The 18,314-nt window shown below is 41.2% G+C and overlaps 2 protein-coding genes across 2 annotated transcripts; both read right to left on the reverse strand.

Moving 5' to 3' along the window:
* Nucleotides 1-327: 327 nt before the first annotated feature.
* On the reverse strand, nucleotides 328-8,425 carry LOC124018114 (cellular retinoic acid-binding protein 1-like). Its single transcript, XM_046333392.1, has 4 exons — nucleotides 7,904-8,425; nucleotides 6,224-6,402; nucleotides 4,577-4,690; nucleotides 328-789 (listed from the first exon to the last, which is right to left on the reverse strand). Exons 1-4 carry the CDS (start codon nucleotides 7,971-7,973, stop codon nucleotides 733-735), a joined length of 420 nt encoding a protein of 139 aa, XP_046189348.1. The 5' UTR covers nucleotides 7,974-8,425; the 3' UTR covers nucleotides 328-732.
* Nucleotides 8,426-11,481: 3,056 nt separating this feature from the next.
* Nucleotides 11,482-15,816, reverse strand: LOC124018111 (solute carrier family 25 member 44-like). The gene is made up of 4 exons (XM_046333386.1): nucleotides 15,624-15,816; nucleotides 14,287-14,958; nucleotides 13,894-14,021; nucleotides 11,482-13,564 (listed from the first exon to the last, which is right to left on the reverse strand). Exons 2-4 carry the CDS (start codon nucleotides 14,915-14,917, stop codon nucleotides 13,373-13,375), a joined length of 951 nt encoding a protein of 316 aa, XP_046189342.1. The 5' UTR covers nucleotides 14,918-14,958; nucleotides 15,624-15,816; the 3' UTR covers nucleotides 11,482-13,372.
* Nucleotides 15,817-18,314: the final 2,498 nt, after the last annotated feature.

The raw sequence follows: 18,314 nt of genomic DNA on the forward strand, positions 1-18,314 counted from the left end.
CATAGTCTGCATCTGTTCTGATTGGGCAAATCTTTGATGCTCCTTTTTGGTTTCTTGTTGTTGCAGTGACATTTCTGCATGTTAAAGCAATCGGTCACCTAAACTTAGAAGGAAGTTCACCATTTTCCTACCTGACGTTTGTCTTGATACAAGCGGATGTATTTCTTTAGACATTTCCTTGACACCAGACAAATAATATAATATGAGTAGAAAGAGGAGGGAGGGAAGCGCTACTAAGGTACACAATAGTACATGTTGGTAGACAGAAGGTGCTCTTTGGTAAAAGGGGGAATTGGTCATCAAAAAGAAAGGAGGACCAACTCTTCATATAATTAATTAAATTGCCTTTATTAGTGTGGCATGTTCAATAGAAACAACGTTTTTTTTAAACCGACGTGTTTTGGCTGCATGGACTTCGTACTCCCTGACCAAATAATACAATATATTGAAATGATATATCGTCTCATTGCCAATACTGACAAAACACTGTAAATACAAAAAGGATGAAACATTGTTTTATTAAAGTGGCAGTTGACATGAGAAACAATGTTGTCTAAATACAATTGCATGTTTGGTCTAGTTACATGAAGCATGGTAAATGTCTGTTTAATCTGATATATGATGCTATGTTATGGAATATGTCTCTGAAGATGGATGTGTTGGAGAGTTACTGCAGCTGTACCAAGGGGGATGGAGCCCATTATGATGGTCCTGGTCGGTCCTGTAGCTACGTTATTTATTTTCTCGTACGTAAATCCGTGTGCAAACCACGTCGTCTGCCCCAAAGGTCTGAAAAAGACAAAAGATGCCAGTTATCTCAGAAGTGCTTCCTGCTGGTGTAGATCAGATGTTTAACCTTCAGATAAGAACACAGGACCATTTTGTCTTCATCTCAAATATGACAACTGAGATTTTTTACATTTTATTTAAAAATATATTTATTATTCAAACTCTCATTGTGACAGAATGGAAGACTGCTTTAGCACACAACTGGTTGAGATTTCCTGTCCAAAAACAGTCAATTTGGCACATGGCAACTGCTACAGTATCAGTGAATTAATGAGGGAAGAGGGGAAATGATCAAGATGTGTGGGTGGCAGAGGCGCATCGAGCCCCCAAAGATTTATGGTACTTTCAGAGGTGCAGCAAGACTGCAACCGAACTTGTCAGCACCACAGATCATCATTACCCCAGCACCCAGGGAGGGAGGAAAGTAAGTATCATTCGGGTTTAAAGAATGGCGCTAAGATGGAGCCATCTGCCGTGTGCAGCGAGTGTCCAGGGAGCCATTAACGTGAGATGTGTCATGGTCCATTGGCGTTTTCTAACACAACATGATCAATGAGGCACATTATTGCGGGCAGACAGCCAGTAGCTTTTAACCCTACACACACACACACACCTCTGGCGGTAAAGGCCTGCATCAGGCACTGGAGAAGGGAAGGCCCCCGCCTCTTACATTGGGGCGTCGATACATTACAGGACAACAGCATGGTAGATAACATGAACAGTGTGTCAGTCAGGAACACATGCAGTATCAGAGTAACTACAGGACAACAGCATGGTAGATAACATGAACAGTGTGTCAGTCAGGAACACATGTAGTATCAGAGTAACTACAGGACAACAGCATGGTAGATAACATGAACAGAGTCAGTCAGGAACACATGTAGTATCAGAGTAACTACAGGACAACAGCATGGTAGATAACATGAACAGTGTGTCAGTCAGGAACACATGTAGTATCAGAGTAACTACAGGACAACAGCATGGTAGATAACATGAACAGAGTCAGTCAGGAACACATGTAGTATCAGAGTAACTACAGGACAACAGCATGGTAGATAACATGAACAGTGTGTCAGTCAGGAACACATGTAGTATCAGAGTAACTACAGGACAACAGCATGGTAGATAACATGAACAGTGTGTCAGTCAGGAACACATGTAGTATCAGAGTAACTACAGGACAACAGCATGGTAGATAACATGAACAGTGTGTCAGTCAGGAACACATGTAGTATCAGAGTAACTACAGGACAACAGCATGGTAGATAACATGAACAGTGTCAGTCAGGAACACATGCAGTATCAGAGTAACTACAGGACAACAGCATGGTAGGTAACATGAACAGTGTCAGTCAGGAACACATGCAGTATCAGAGTAACTACAGGACAACAGCATGGTAGATAACATGAACAGTGTCAGTCAGGAACACATGTAGTATCAGAGTAACTACAGGACAACAGCATGGTAGATAACATGAACAGTGTGTCAGTCAGGAACACATGCAGTATCAGAGTAACTACAGGACAACAGCATGGTAGATAACATGAACAGTGTCAGTCAGGAACACATGCAGTATCAGAGTAACTACAGGCACATCCCCTGCTGCCCGTCCTATTAAACTAAACTAGTCCCCTGAGATTTCTCCATGCTAATGAACACATTCTGGACTCTGTCTTACATCACTGGATACAGTAAAGCCAGAACATACGGTCTTCATTACTTTCTTTCCCCCAACACCCCCTCCATCCCTCCCTCTTTCAAAGCTTCATTTCCTCATCAGCTCATAGATGTTTTGATGTGAGCCACCTGCATTTCCGTTTTCCTGGCCAGGTCCAGATTCCCCATGTCAACGGAAGGAGAGCAGGCTTGTTTTAGTGGAGAATGAGGCGCTGCCCATTAGCTCCCTGGAGTTAATGAACAAATTGTTCAAATTGTTCAAATTTAGATCCATTGGCCTGTGAGAACAAAATTCTGGGGTTATGTTTTTCGATGTGTGGGACCTGGGAAGAAGTGTATTGTGGCACCTTCTTTGTCATCCAGTGGGTTTTGCTGCATGTGGATGGGAAGATGCAGTGCATTGGGGACTTTCTCTATATTGCGGTAATTCAATAAGAAAAAGTCATGGTTCCCACCTTTTCAGACCCTACCAAGTTGAGCATTTAGTGAAAAAGTATTTTCCTCCACAGTAAAACACAAGATTGTGTGCCTAGCAGGAAACACATGTTACACTGACCTCCCCCTCTAATATTGGACAAAACTCTGAGCCAACCTCATGATCCCATCTCTAAACAATCAGACAGTTGTCCAACAACGGCCTCACAGACCTATCATGTGGCTCAATATGCACAGAACTACACACCCTTGAGTTGAAACACACACATTTCATGTTTGTTCATAGCATCTCCTGTTGTGAAGTCCAAGCATGCATCCAGAAAGGAGTCCCTTACATAGAGGTTTTCCTCTTGATTTCCCTCTGGGCTTTGTAAGAGTCAATAAAGAGGTTATCCTCATCACTTATAAACTGGAATCTAAGGTTATTGGCCCCATTTACTGTTGTCAATCTGGTCTATAAAATTAAAACAGGCCAGAAGTTTACAAAAAGCACATCTTCATTTTAATATGAAAGCCAGTGCTGTGAAGAAGTCAAGAACTGTTTTTGATGGATGTAAGGACCTGGTATGTGAGGAGCTTAATTAACAGCAAACATATATTTTTGTGCAGTATAATATCAGCCAGTACCAATACATCAAAGAACATCCCTTAGGAACCCTTTCAGAGGTGTTCGTAACAGTGACAATAGTTTCTGAGTTAGGCTGTGCAGAGCAAAATCCATCATGCGGAGTGTTCTGGTGGAAAAGCTTGTCTTAGCTTTGATGTCAAGCGTCTGTTTGAACCTACAGTATAATCTCTTGGGGAATAGTATGAAGTGCAGGCCTACTCTCTTTTGGGTTCAGAATGAAGTGTTAATACTAACAGTGTGGGGTACCAGTGAACCAAGTCTGGAACCAACAGGATGCGCTTCTACCCCCAAGCCATTAGACTGTTAAAGAGCTAATCAAATGGCTACCCAGACTACCTGCATTGACCCTTTAGATTCTCTTGCACTGACTCTACACACACACACACACACACACACGGGTCTCTACACACACACTGGACTCTACACACGCACTGGACTCAACACACGCACTGGACTCCACACACACACTGGTTTCTACACACACTGGACTCTACACACACACTGGACTCCACACACACACTGGTTTCTACACACACACTGGACTCCACACACACACTGGTTTCTACACACACACTGGACTGTGTGTAGTCCAGTGTGTGTGTAGAGTTCAGTGTGTGTAGAGTCCAGTGTGTGTGTAGAGTCCAGTGCGTGTGTGTAGAGTTCAGTGCGTGTGTGTAGAGTCCAGTGCGTGTTGTGTAGAGTCCAGTGTGTGTGTAGAGTTCAGTGTGTGTGTAGAGACCCGTGTGTGTGTGTGTGTGTAGAGTCAGTGCAAGAGAATCTTTCTCTTTCTCTCTGTATTGTTGGAAAAGGACCCATAAGCAAGCATTTCACTGTTTAGTCTACACCTGTTTACGAAGAGTGTGAAAAATACAATTTGATTTGATTTCTATACATCATAAAACTAATTTGATAGACACATTTGAGATCTTTGAGTTACTTGTGAAAAGAACACTGTTCTATAGTTTCAGTGTACAAATAGATAAAACGGAGGGGGCCTGACATGACAGCCTTGCCTACTGCCTTTCTTTAGTCACAAACGTCCTCACCAGTATGAGTTCATCTCCCCTCAGCTCTCTGGTCCAGAAGGTCCTTGGGCCGTTGCCATCCAGGAGAGTCTGCCTGCAGTACATTTTGCTCTCGGTCTCCCATGTGGCCAGGCTCTGTTGATATAATATAATATATAATAATATATAATAATAATATAATAATATAATATATAATAATATATAATAATAATATAATATATAATAATAATATAATAATATAATATATGCCATTTAGCAGACGCTTTTATCCAAAGCGACTTACAGTCATGTGTGCATACATTCTACGTATGGGTGGTCCCGGGAATCGAACCCACTACTCTGGCGTTACAAGCGCCATGCTCTACCAACTGAGCTACAGAAGGACCACTGTAATGCAATGAAGAGGGCCCATGTCAATACATCCATGTACTTTCCTGTCCTCACTTCTCAAAAGGGGATCTGATCTGAATGAGTGAACATGGGCTGCGTCTCAATGTAGCTTCCTCTCCTTGTCTCCTTTCCTTCATCCGTACAAATGCTATCTGAATAGGATTGGGACATTACCATTACATTGTATGGGAGCAGACTACCTTTACATTGTATAGGGGCAGAGACTACCTTTACATTGTATGGGGGAAGACTACATTTACATTGTATGGGGGAAGACTACATTTACATTGTATGGGGGAAGAGACTACCTTTATATTGTATAGGGGCAGAGACTACCTTTATATTGTATAGGGGCAGAGATTACCTTTACATTGTATAGGGGCAGAGACTACCTTTATATTGTATAGGGGCAGAGACTACCTTTATATTGTATAGGGGCAGAGACTACCTTTATATTGTATAGGGGCAGAGACTACCTTTATATTGTATAGGGGCAGAGACTACCTTTATATTGTATAGGGGCAGAGACTACCTTTACATTGTATGGGGGAAGACTACCTTTACATTGTATGGGAGCAGACTACCATTACATTGTATGGGGGCAGAGACCACCTTTATATTGTATGGGGGCAGACTACCTTTACATTGTATGGGGCAGAGACTACCTTTACATTGTATGGGGGCAGAGACTACCTTTACATTATATGGGGGCAGAGACTACCTTTACATTGTATGGGGGCAGAGACTACCTTTACATTGTATGGGGGCAGACTACCTTTACATTGTATGGGGCAGAGACTACCTTTACATTGTATGGGGGCAGAGACTACCTTTACATTATATGGGGGCAGAGACTACCTTTACATTGTATGGGGGCAGAGACTACCTTTACATTGTATGGGGGCAGAGACTACCTTTACATTGTATGGGGGCAGAGACTACCTTTACATTGTATGGGAGCAGACTACCTTTACATTGTATGGGGGAAGACTACATTTACATTGTATGGGGGCAGAGACTACCTTTACATTATATGGGGGCAGAGACTACCTTTACATTATATGGGGGCAGAGACTACCTTTACATTATATAGGGGCAGAGACTACCTTTATATTGTATGGGGGCAGACTACCTTTACATTGTATGGGGGAAGACTACCTTTATATTGTATGGGGGCAGCGACTACCTTTACATTATATGGGGGCAGAGACTACCTTTACATTATATGGGGGCAGAGACTACCTTTACATTGTATGGGGGCAGACTCAGAGACTTTACCTTGCACTTCCTGCCATCTACCGTCTCCTCATTGAACTCCTGGCCTATGAGGAAGTTGATCTCGGTGGTGCGCACGGTGGTGGAGGTCTTGATGTAGAACTGCTCCCCATTCTGCCTGATCTCCACGTGAGGTTTGGACGCCGCAGCACCAGCCACCTTCCTCAACATAGCATTGACGCCTGTGGGCAAATAACACATCATTACGCTAACTTTAACGGTCATAAGTGCTGCATAACCAATTGCATGTGTCATTGATCAGTTTTGACTTTGTCAGGTTATGACAACTGACTGTACACAACCTTGACATGCCACTGGGTTGAACCCATGGTGGCAATATGGCTTCACGGGGCTATCGTTTGACTTGTACTGACATTTGGTATGTCTTGTTTGTGCCTATCCTCACCTATAATTCAAGGATGAGTACAGTTACATTTCTGTCTCCTCCTGGCGCCATTGATAGAAGGAAAGCAATCCTGAATTCCACTTTCAAAGGTGTAGGTTGTGCTTATTTACAAGAGGAATGCATAGTGGCAGTGTTACCTATTTGTGACAAAGTCCTGGTAGACAGAAGGTTCTTGAGAGGGTGAGAAGAAATCAATGGTGCACTGTAGGTATTCAAGTTGTTATATACAGAGTTCTCAAGGCAAGCAACTGCAAATGAGATGGTTATCAGCAGATGTTGCAAATATGGGTGGATGCTATGACAAGGTGATGAAAACAAGGAATGCTGGAGTCATTAGCTTTGTTTAGCTCTCCTGCAGACTGATGGATTCCTCCAAGAAGTTATTGTAGAGCTAGTTGGCTCTGTCACACAGTTACAGTTTAACCAATTGGCTGAGAAAATGTCTTGTTGTTTCCATTCATTCCCCTCTGCATATGTTTTCAGAGCTGCTCTCTCTCAAATACAGTATCCTTCAGTACTAGTCTTATTGCTCTCATTTAAACAATCGGTGTACTTGAGTTCCCCAGAGGAGAGGAGTTCAATCTCTTCACCTTTTTTTCTCCTCTCATCTCTTTGTTCCACGATGAAAGAAAAAAAAACTGTGGCACCAAAAGCCAAAGTTTTGTCCAAGCCAATACCTAGAGCTCAGATTAAGTGAGATCTCAGTGCAGTCACAGGAGACGTATTTGAGAAAACATACACAGTGAATTGTCTCATCTATTCCACACCAGCTGGGCTCAACAGTGCAGCGTTGGGATGATCCACCCTCACTGCTTTCACTGAAAGGATGACTATTCTATGGCAGGAAACAACACGCAAAATCAATCTGAAGTGATTTGTAATATGTAAGTGTATTATAATATGTATTACATTGGCACCTTGTGTACATTTTACAATTAGTTTTTTTATACATTCCCAACTCAGTTGACTTTCGGGAATATCAACAAAATGACAACATAAAATGCATCTCAAATGAAGAAGGTACATTGATTAATGTATGCTGGGATGATCCTAAAACTGATGATATATGCAAAACTCAAAGATGATCAAGATGTCACACACCCTGTGGCCTCTCCCAAATATTGTTTTCTCAAATATTTCCCCAAATAAAAGAATGATGCGTTTGGTAGTCGGACACAATAGAGAAAGAACAATTAGGATTTTGATAATATATGGTTAAGTATTTATTCTTTCAAATAGCTCTTAATGATAGAAGGTAAGAACTATAGACATCTTACCAAGTGCTTTGAGTAGTTCATCAAAATTCTCACTGCTTCTCATTTTCCAAGTGCCTGCGAAATTGGTCATTTTCTTGGGAAGGAACGACGTGTACCGGTCTCTCTCTGCCTCTTGATATGCTCTGTATCTCCTCAGCTCACTGTCCCACTATCCCTCCCCTACGCTCTCCCTTTCTCTCTCTCTGTAATAACCCCTCACAGCAAGCTCCTCTCTCTATGTGTGTGTGTAATAACCCCTCCCAGCATGCTCCTCTCTCTCTAGTCCTGTAGTGAGTGAAATGTCCTCCTCTTAATGACCATTTTAAATGACAGATGGACAGGGGTTCAGGTGGTCTCGTTTCAAGCCTGCAATATAAATAGGACATTTAAATGGAATGAATTTCAAAGAAAAGAACCATGGATGTCACCATCACAGCAATATAATAAAGCGCTGAGTGTGATTATGGTTTCCAATATAAACCAATATTGTAGTTGTGATAAATTTAAGATCTTTCTTTGATAAACGATGGGAGTCAATGTCCATCTAACGTTCATCCCATTGACAAGCCCTCTCTCTCCCTGGCTACAGCTGAGGATCAGACTAAACATGCATTCAATACCTTTCCCGTTAAGTCCAATTCAACCCAAGCCCCCCCCCCAACTCACCAATAGCCCCCCAACACAGAATGAGAGGCCCCGATAGCTTCACTCACTCCCCCTCCCATCAAGTCTGATTTGTTCTCTTTCTGATGGCTCTTCATCAATCTCTTTGACAAAGTGGCTTCCAGACAGCAGTTGATAATTCATGTATAGAGCAGAGCAGGGAGCACTCTGTCATCCCTCCAGGAAGTGTCACGTTAAAAAGGCTCCCATCTATTTCCCTATGCATGCTGGTCCACCACAGTTTGTCTCATCAATCAATAGATTTGTCTTTAGCCTTTGGGTGCTGTTTTTCTTTGAACACACAGAGAGCAGTAGGGGAAAGAAAAACAGAGAAATGGTTCGATTTTCTGTGTTAAGCGTTGAATGAATGACCCTTTCACGAGGTTCGTGCAGCTTTGTTTTAGTTTTTTTAGTGAGTGGACTTATTTAATTATTAGTATCGTGCTGTGAGCGGAGAAATACACATTAAAGGGACAATTCACTGATTTGATAATCATTTTCTAACTTTGAAAGTATTCTGCTGGTTGTGATGAGACAATCCATAGGCATTTGAATGACAAAATATTTCAAACAAATTAATGGGTGACAGCTTAGTCAAGATGTTCATCCTCCCTGAAATCTGTATGCACACTTGGGACTATGACGTCGTTTTTGTTTAACTTGGCAAGTCAGTTAAGAACAACTTATTATTTATAATGACGGCCTACCGCGGCCTCCCCTAACCCGGACAACACTGGGCCAATTGTGCACCGCCCTATGGGACTCTCGATCACGGCCGGTTGTGATACAGTCCCGGGATCGAACCAGGGTCTGCAGTGATGCCTCTAGCACTGAGATGCAGTGCCTTAGAACACTGTGCCACTAGTTAACCAAACACTCTTAAAAACGTATTTTTAAAGAAGCAAAAAGGGTTCTCTCTTGCTTCACCTTTTATTTTTTATTTAACCTTTATTTAACCAGGCAAGTCAGTTAAGAACAAATTCTTATTTTCAATGACGGCCTAGGAACAGTGGGTTAACTGCCTGTTCAGGGGCAGAACGACAGATTTGTACCTTGTCAGCTCGGGGATTCGAACTTGCAACCTTTCGGTTACTAGTCCATGCTCTAACCACTAGGCTACCCTGCCGACCTTTAGGGGCGAAATATATGAAATAAGCGATAGAACACTCTTTGGCTCTATATAGAACCTTTTTCCCCCTAAGACTGTATATTGGATTTAAATTAAACAGACTCTTTTCTAATGGATCCTATCCATCTCACCTAATATCTAGCAACACAGATACATGACCTTGTGTGTCAGAACATCACTTCCAAATAGACATACTAAGGCCCCCCAGTCACAAGAACATCTAGGAGACATTAGCCATTCAGAGCAGCGAATCACATTGTGCTCTCCCAAAATGTCTGCTAACCCAACGCAGACCCATTCAAAGCCCTGGGGCTTTTTCTATGGACTCCTAAAGGACTAGCTTAAAGACCCCCTCTATCGTTCTCTGAGTGGTCATTTGTCATGCTTAACCTTAGTTATGGCAGAATAACCAAGGTGAGTCTACTATCCAATACCATCCGATATTTTAATGACCCAAGTTAGTGAAACAAAACTGCCACACAAAACCATCAAAGAAACCTGGGTCCTATTCATTAGTGCAAGTCTAGTCTCTCCCCATTTCTCTCCCTTTTCTTCCGTTTGGTTCCCAGTGACTCTCCATTATGTTGGAGCCATGTGATGTGAACATAGCAGACGTTTGAAACGAGCCACTCAGTTATCACTGTGTAGACAACAGAACGCACTATGTTAAACAGCAAGCCTGTGTGCTGCCTGGATTCCTTTTTACATTTTTTAAATGGTTTTTCGGGTCAAGTTTGATATTAAAATTCCAGGCAGTAGTCTATATATTTTGAATGTGCTTACTTATTGTCTTCTGTGAAGTCAAATTACAGTCCCTACTCACCCTAGGGGAGCATGGATTTACAAAACAAGCCTCTAAAGAGGGTTGCCTTGTTGCCCATAGTGCCCTTTCCAATACATGACAGAGTATTTGAGACAGAAATACTAATGTACATAAATGAACCTAGAAGGCAAGTAAGATGTAAGTCACACTGAAGAAAAATATAAACGCAACATGTAAAGTTTTGGTCCCATTTCATATGCCCAAAAAGCTTATTTCTTTAAAAAGTTGTGCACACATTTCTTTACATCCCTGTTAGTGAGCATTTCTGCTTTGCCAAGATAATCCATCCACCTGACAGGTGTGCCATATCATGATCATTACACAGGTGCACCTTATGCTGGTGAAAATAAAAGGCCACTATAAAATGTGCCATTTTGTCACACAACAAAATGCCACAGATGTCTCAAGTTGAGGGAGTGTGTACTTGGCATGCTGACAGCAATGTCTACCAGAGCTGTTGCCAGAGACTTTAATGTTAATTTCTCTACCAAAAACCTTCAACATCGTTTTAAAGAATTTGGCAGTACGTCCAATTGACCTCACAACCGCTGACCACGTGTATGGCGTCATGCGTCTGCTAAATGACTTAAATGTAAATGTAAATGTAATGTCAGTGAGCAGTTTGCTGATGTCAACGTTATGAACAGAGTGCCCCATGGTGGTGGTGAGGTTATGGTATGGGCAGGCATAAGCTACGGACAACGAACACAATTGCATTTGATCGATGGCAATTTGAATACACAGAAATACCATGACGAGATCCTGAGGCACATTGTGAGACCCATTTATTTTAAGGTATCTGTGACCAACAGATGTATATCTGTATTTCCAGTCACGTCACTCAGTAAAATCTTTGAAATTGTTGCGTTTATATTTTTCTTCAGTATCGTTTGAACCTTTGCTATCGTTTGAACCTTTGCTATCGTCCAGAGAAATATCAAAATAAAATAAAAATTCTTCAATAAATAACTTCAGAACATTTTCTTTTAAGACAATAATATATTGACAAATTCAATGAAATGTACATTGCGCAACCACACGTTTGAGCTGGAAGTGATTAAGTTAATAGATAGATTGCACTCAGAGGTTTACTGCCACAATACACAAAGGGACATGCCTCATCTTGTTCTCTGCCTGGAGTCCTCATCTCACATGGCTTCCTTTAAAGAGCACTTCTCTGGTGGTCCAGCACACTAACAACAAATCCCTCCCAAAGTACCAACCCCGAAACCAGCAGAAAATCATTTACTGAACATTTTAAACTACAACAGTTAGCATTTCACAATTGGCCAACAACCTTGATTGTTCAGTACAACATTAGTTGAATATTGCTAATATTGCCACAGCAGCAATGGTAAATACCAGGGTCGAACTATTGAATATTGGAGTTGAGGTGAAGACAATTGGAAACAAGGTGCTTTAACAGTATCATATACAGGATCACATCACATATTTCTTTAATTCACAATAAGATGGCTGCCCTAAACACCCCAAAGTTATATGTACTACTTCTAATATAATCATTCTATCATTTACCAGCTAATTTATTTTGTGCTGGGAGTAACCTTGTCCGAACCAGGCTCAATTGCTAGAGAGCTGGCTAGGTGGACGAGATTCGGTTGGGAGGCCTAAAGGGGAGGGTCTTTGCAAGTGAAAAGTCAAAGAAGAAGAGGAACATGTGCCCTAATTGGTTGTTTTGTCCTGTGTGTTTGAGCTGAACTTGTGTATGCAATTTGCTGTTGCTGCCTCCTAGAACTAAACCTGATAAAGGCTACAGAGGGCAGCTATAAACAGATTGAAGAGCATCTATCCTATTACTAAGACAGTAGAAATACATTAGAAGTGATGGATCAGTCCAGTGTTCATACCGAAGTAACCAACTAGTGCTGAGCGATTACTTTTTGAGGTCGGTTAGGTTTGATAATTTAAAAAATGTACGTTCTTTAATTGGATTTTTTAAATTTATTTTTTTACATTAAATGCACTGCGCATTATGTGGTTTGAATACTGTAACACAGAATGAAACAATGAAAAGTCCCATGACAGTAGTGACTGCCCATTACCGCGTATCACTTATTAAGCATCATTTATTCACGACTTTAATTCAATATTTCATTTGTTTTAAGTCTATTTGATGTCTTTATTTCATTCCAAGTCCTGTCATCTTTACAGAGCTGCTGCCCGTGCTGTCTGACAAAATCACTATTTGAGAAGTTCTTCAAAGTGAACACGGCATGTTTTTATGGAAACTACAACTCCATTTCACAGTTCGGGCTTGATCTGATCTATCGCTAGAAAAACTGTATAGCGCTCAGACAAAAAAACAACTAAATGGAATTCAAATAATTCAACAGACATTGGTCAATTAGTTCCTTAAAAAAAAAGAAAAATAACCAACATTTCGGTTAATCGCTCAGCACCGGTCAGAAATTACACATTGTAATGACATCAAATCTCAAACTACTGTTCCTTCATTCACTTACAATTTAAGATAAAAATCCTCACTAAAAGGCAGCAGTAATTTAAAAGGCAAACAAAATGATAAGGACAAGGAAGCCATTATGGAATAGAAGCAGGCAGAGCTTGTTGGCCCAGTTCCATTTCAGTCCCTGGGCCAATATTGTGCTCTATTGCTATCACCTATGTAGCGGTGTGGTCAGGGGAGCTCGAGAGGCCAAATTGGAATCAGGGCCACAACAACCATTTCTAATCCCAAATCCATCTGTGTCCCTTACCCACTATGATTGTATAGACAATGTGGTAAAAATTCAAGTGATAAATTTGTAGCTATTTCCATATTGGTAAAACCTATCCCCTAACCTGGGCACAGAGGGTTTGGGCTAGGGGTCGATTTGGAATTGGGTGCTAATGTCCTCTACCAGTGTCTGGAGTCGACCAGCTCCGGTCTCAGGCTCACTCTCTTGAGGGTTTCGTAGCCCACGACCATAACGATGGCGGTGGGAATGGAGGATATGATGCGTGCAGACAGCCCTTTGGTCATCCCCCAGAATCCCTCCTCTGCCAGCAGGTGCCTGAAAGTCTCGATGACGGAGGTCCTGCCTTCAACCTGCCACCCACACAAGGCTGTTATAACAAAGGTATTTATTCATGTACATTTTTTTGTGTAAAATTTGATTTGCTATGCCAGGATTTAGACCCGGGGTAGGAAACTCTGGTCGTGGAGTGGAGCAGAATTATAATAATAATAATATATAGAATTATAATAATGTGCCTGTGGCACTCCAGGACCAGGGTTGCCTATCCCTGATTAGACTCTGTTCCACTAACATCTGTTAGAGAAAACAGTGGCCCCAATGATGGCCACATGTAGCTATCCAAACAGACCCTTTACCCCATTACATTCCACTAGTGCTTTTAGCTGAAGTTGCACTCTACCTGCACTCTAGCTCTGACCACATCCATGGGGTTGGTGACAGTGGAAGCAGTCGCAGCAGCTAGTGGTCCGGCCATGGCTTGGAGTAGTAGATGAGGGCAGTCACTGGGCGCCATTTTGGACAGCTGTTCTGTGAAACGTTGTGGAAGATTTGTGCTTTGAAATGCTACTTATAGACAATGTATGTTGACTATAGGGACTATAAAGATATAAGACATTATTCATCTCCGACCCTTCTTGAAGAAAATACTAATAATAACATTAAGGGACGGTTTCCCGGATTAAGCCTACCCCAGGACTCAAAGCTCAATGCAGCGCTTTGTCCAGGACCAGGCTTAACCTGTGTCTGGGAACTCCATCCTTGGATAAATACCCTTGTAAACACTCCTTTTTACCTGCGTAAAAGTGATAAAAAGGCCACCAGACCGCGCTATTTGGGATGTATGTTAGAAGGGAGGCCACATATCCCCTGTAGAAGCCTCGGAAACCGTCGGCCGCAAAGATCTGAGCAATCATGTTCCTGGTTTGGCCAAATGCCATTTTTGTCTTCCCGTCAGCCTCCGTTTTGACCTTGACCCGGAAGCGAGTCAGGTGTTTCCCTTGGCCCTGCATCATCAGCTGCTGGGAAATCACATCTATGGGGACAGTGATGGTTTGTGCGACCAGGGACGCCGCGCCACCTGCCACCAGAGACTTGACGGTATTGTCCTTGGAATAGTTGGAGACGTATTTCCTCACCAGCTCGTAGGTGGTGATGTAAGCCTGGCCCGATATGAGAGTGAAGGTGTTGACCATGAAGCCGCGGTAGAGGCCCCGCACGCCCTCGGCCCGCAGGATCTTGCAGAAGGCATCGAAGGTCCCGTTGTAGAGCGACTTACCCTTCTGCACTTGCAGCCTGGTGCGGATGAGGGTGGCCGGGTAGACGGTGGCCCGGATGGTCATGGTCATGAATACCCCGAAGGAGTAGAACTTCCTCTTGTCCAGGTCCTCCCATTCAATGATCTGGATGTTCCTGTTCTGTTGCATCCTGCCTTTCTGGAGAGCCCCCTCATCAGACTAGCCTCCACCTGGGGAAATACAGACCACACAACACTGTCAACGGTTTCCTCCACGAGGCAGCACAACATTTGAAGTCTTGAATGCATCCACTTTGAATGAATTAAAGATGGCAGTAGGTCTGAAGGTTGTACCAGTATCATGAAAATTATTCCCAAACTACTACATCAGAAAACAAGGCCTGTGTTGTGTGGTGTATCACTCATTATCTCCCAAGTCTCCTTGGGAAATGAGCGATGTCTGAACTGACTGGGTTTGTGTTATAGGAAGGATCAAAGGTCATACACACACTGTACTGCTTCGTAGCAGTCATGACTATGTTATTAAAAGCCTGACAAGGTAAAAACAGATCGCACATTGATGGGGAGCTTCAATGTGCTCTCTAGCTGAAGTAGTTATGCGCTAACATTACAAGCTACTGCTAGTTGCAGGTCACAGGACACAATGTTCCCTAAACCAAAGAGCCTATTGTCAATCACGCAATCCGGAAATAACACTGAAATAGTAGCTAACTAACAATGCATAGGTTGAATACTTGTGCATGTGTAAACAGTAGGTCAGACTGTATGTAACCACAAATTGGCTAGCTAGCTGGCTAATAATAATGCATCCAGTCACTAGCCAGCTATGCGTTGGTTGATTTCCTTGCTAGCAAAGCAGGCTAACGTTAACTTACCTCGTTGGACAAATGTATATCAAAATATTATGTACATAGTCGGAATAGCAATTTCATATCAGTAGGTGAGGAACGCGATACCGAATTTAGAGCTATCTGTCCGGGTTATGAGTTGATGTTATGTTGGAGAGCTAAACCAGAGAGGAAGAGGCAACGCCAGAGGGTTAACTGGGAAAAATATTTGTGGTTTCCAGCAGGTGGCGTTTTTTCGTTTTTTTCCCGTTCCCGTCAGCAAGCGAGGGGGTTTTGTAATAAATTGAACTTTTCTCCTCCACTGTACTGCGCTACCACAGAGACACCACCTTGACGATAGATGGCGCTGTACCGTATTTTCTCGACCGGTTCTTTGCCAATGAGATATAGTTTAATTTTTTTATTTTAAATGTTTAATTAACAACAAATCAATACATAAAGCACATGAGGGAACACAAGCATACATAGATTACAAACAATGGACAATCGAGCTAGGAGGTACAATATCACATAACAATTACACAAGGACCTTAAGGGACATGCATATACTTACAATTCTAACAGCTTTTTTGTTAGTAGAGCATTTAACCGTCTTAAAAAACAGTTCAATTAATTTTTGTAGGGTACAAAGATGTGGTTTTCTGTTTGTAAATTTACATGTGTGTATATATATATATATATTTTTAACCTTTATTTAACCAGGCAAGTCAGTTAATAACAAATTCTTATTTTCAATGACGGCCTAGGAACAGTGGGTTAACTGCCTGTTCAGGGGCAGAACAACAGATTTGTTCCTTGTCAGCTCGGGGATTCAAACCTGCAACCTTTCAGTTACTAGTCCAACGCTCTAACCACTAGGCTACCCTGCCGCCCCAGGAACAAAATGTTCCTGAATAACATAGCAACACCTGAGGGAATGGCATCTAAAACAATTGCAAAATCTTTAGGTGTTACAGGGACCTTGTAAAGTGATAAGAATTCTTTATAACTGAGTAAAAGACCCTCTGCATTTACCAGTTGGCTCACCAATAGGATATTATTTCTGAACCAATATTCTAAAAACAGAGGTATTTTTATACAATATATCCCGATTATTCCATATGTAATATCTGTGTGGAGAAAAATTGTGTTTATAAATTAAGGACCATGACAAGAAAACCTGACGATGAAAAGCAGAAAGTTTCACTGGAACTTAGTCAATATTATAATTGCAAAACAACATGAAGTTAAGGCCACCAAAAGTAGAGAAGACATGATGAGGAATACAATTCCAGATAGAAGTGGGTCTTCTTAGGAATTGTTTTATACAATTGATCTTGAAAGTATTATTTAAAGTAGTAAAATCCAGAAAATTCCATCATTCTCATAAGTGTTCATTACAACAGTTTTCCTAATGTAATGGGTACGTTTCTCCACAGAAAGTTGAAAAGCATCTGGTCTATCTCTTTGCTTATTTTACTGTCAAGATATAAAGATAGAGCGCCATATGTTAGTCTAGAGATACCTTCAGCCTTGGTTATTAGGACTCTACCTATTGAAGATAAGTCCCTCTGTAGTCATTGATTTAGTTTCTTCTGGGGTTTTTTAATAAGAGGGTTCAAATTTAGTAAGCCTCTTGACTTCTGATCCTTTGTAATGGTTATGCCTAAATATGTAAGTTCTTCTTTTACTGGAATACCATAATATGAAGGTGTCACACAATCTTTGACAACCATGAGTTCACATTTCTTAATGTTAAGATTAATCACATTGATCGATATGGGAATTTGGTTAGCGTCTTTCAGAAAAAGTGGGGTATCGTCAGTTCTGGATGCAATCATTCATGAAACACAGTCTGGCTTCATGAGGAACAGACATATTTCTAACAATGTCAGACTAGTATTAGACGTACTTGACTACTCAGACCTAATAACTGAGGATAGCTTCATATTATTTTTAGATTTTTATAAAGCATTTGACACAGTAGAGCATCAGTTTCTCTTCCACTCCCTTGAGAGACTTGGCTTTGGGGATTTTTTTCTGTAAGACTATTAAGACTCTCTATGCAAATGGTAACAGCTCTATCAAATTGAAATATGGCACCTCACCTAGATTTGAGTTAAAGAGAGGAATTAGGCAAGGTTGTCCTATTTCTCCCTACCTGTTTTTATTAATCACCCAACTTCTTGCAAATTCTTTAAATAATAGTCCTGTACAAGGTATTTCCATAGCTGGTAAAGACATTATTATAAGCCAGCTGGCTGCCAATGAGATATAGTGTTTTCTAAACTCCATGCCCCGTGTGTCAGACCTGCGTTCAGCCAACAAGAATAAGTCAAACCTAGCAAGAAATAAGGCCGTAACCTCCGCACTTTTCCTTCAAAGTCCCGCAATGAAAAATAATACAAATGGTCGAAATTCGTAACATTTTATGAGGAAATGTTTGCAGACTTAGAATTTTGTTTAACAAAATGAAAAATGTAATAAAATGAATCACCTTCATAGGACAAATAAATGTTTATAATTTACATTATTGTTAACAGCATTTAAAAAAATAATGATTATTAGATAGTTATCATGGGTCAGGTCTTAACATAATACAAATAACAAAACATGATTTATTCTACTATTAATAATAATAGTAATAACAATATTTCGTATAATTACAATAATCAACTTTAGAAAACACTTTTAAATCCCATTGTTAATTAGGCCATTTGAATTGCATAATATTCAGTA

The sequence above is a fragment of the Oncorhynchus gorbuscha genome, unplaced genomic scaffold (genome assembly GCF_021184085.1).
Source record: "Oncorhynchus gorbuscha isolate QuinsamMale2020 ecotype Even-year unplaced genomic scaffold, OgorEven_v1.0 Un_scaffold_390, whole genome shotgun sequence".
Lineage (NCBI taxonomy): Eukaryota > Metazoa > Chordata > Actinopteri > Salmoniformes > Salmonidae > Oncorhynchus > Oncorhynchus gorbuscha.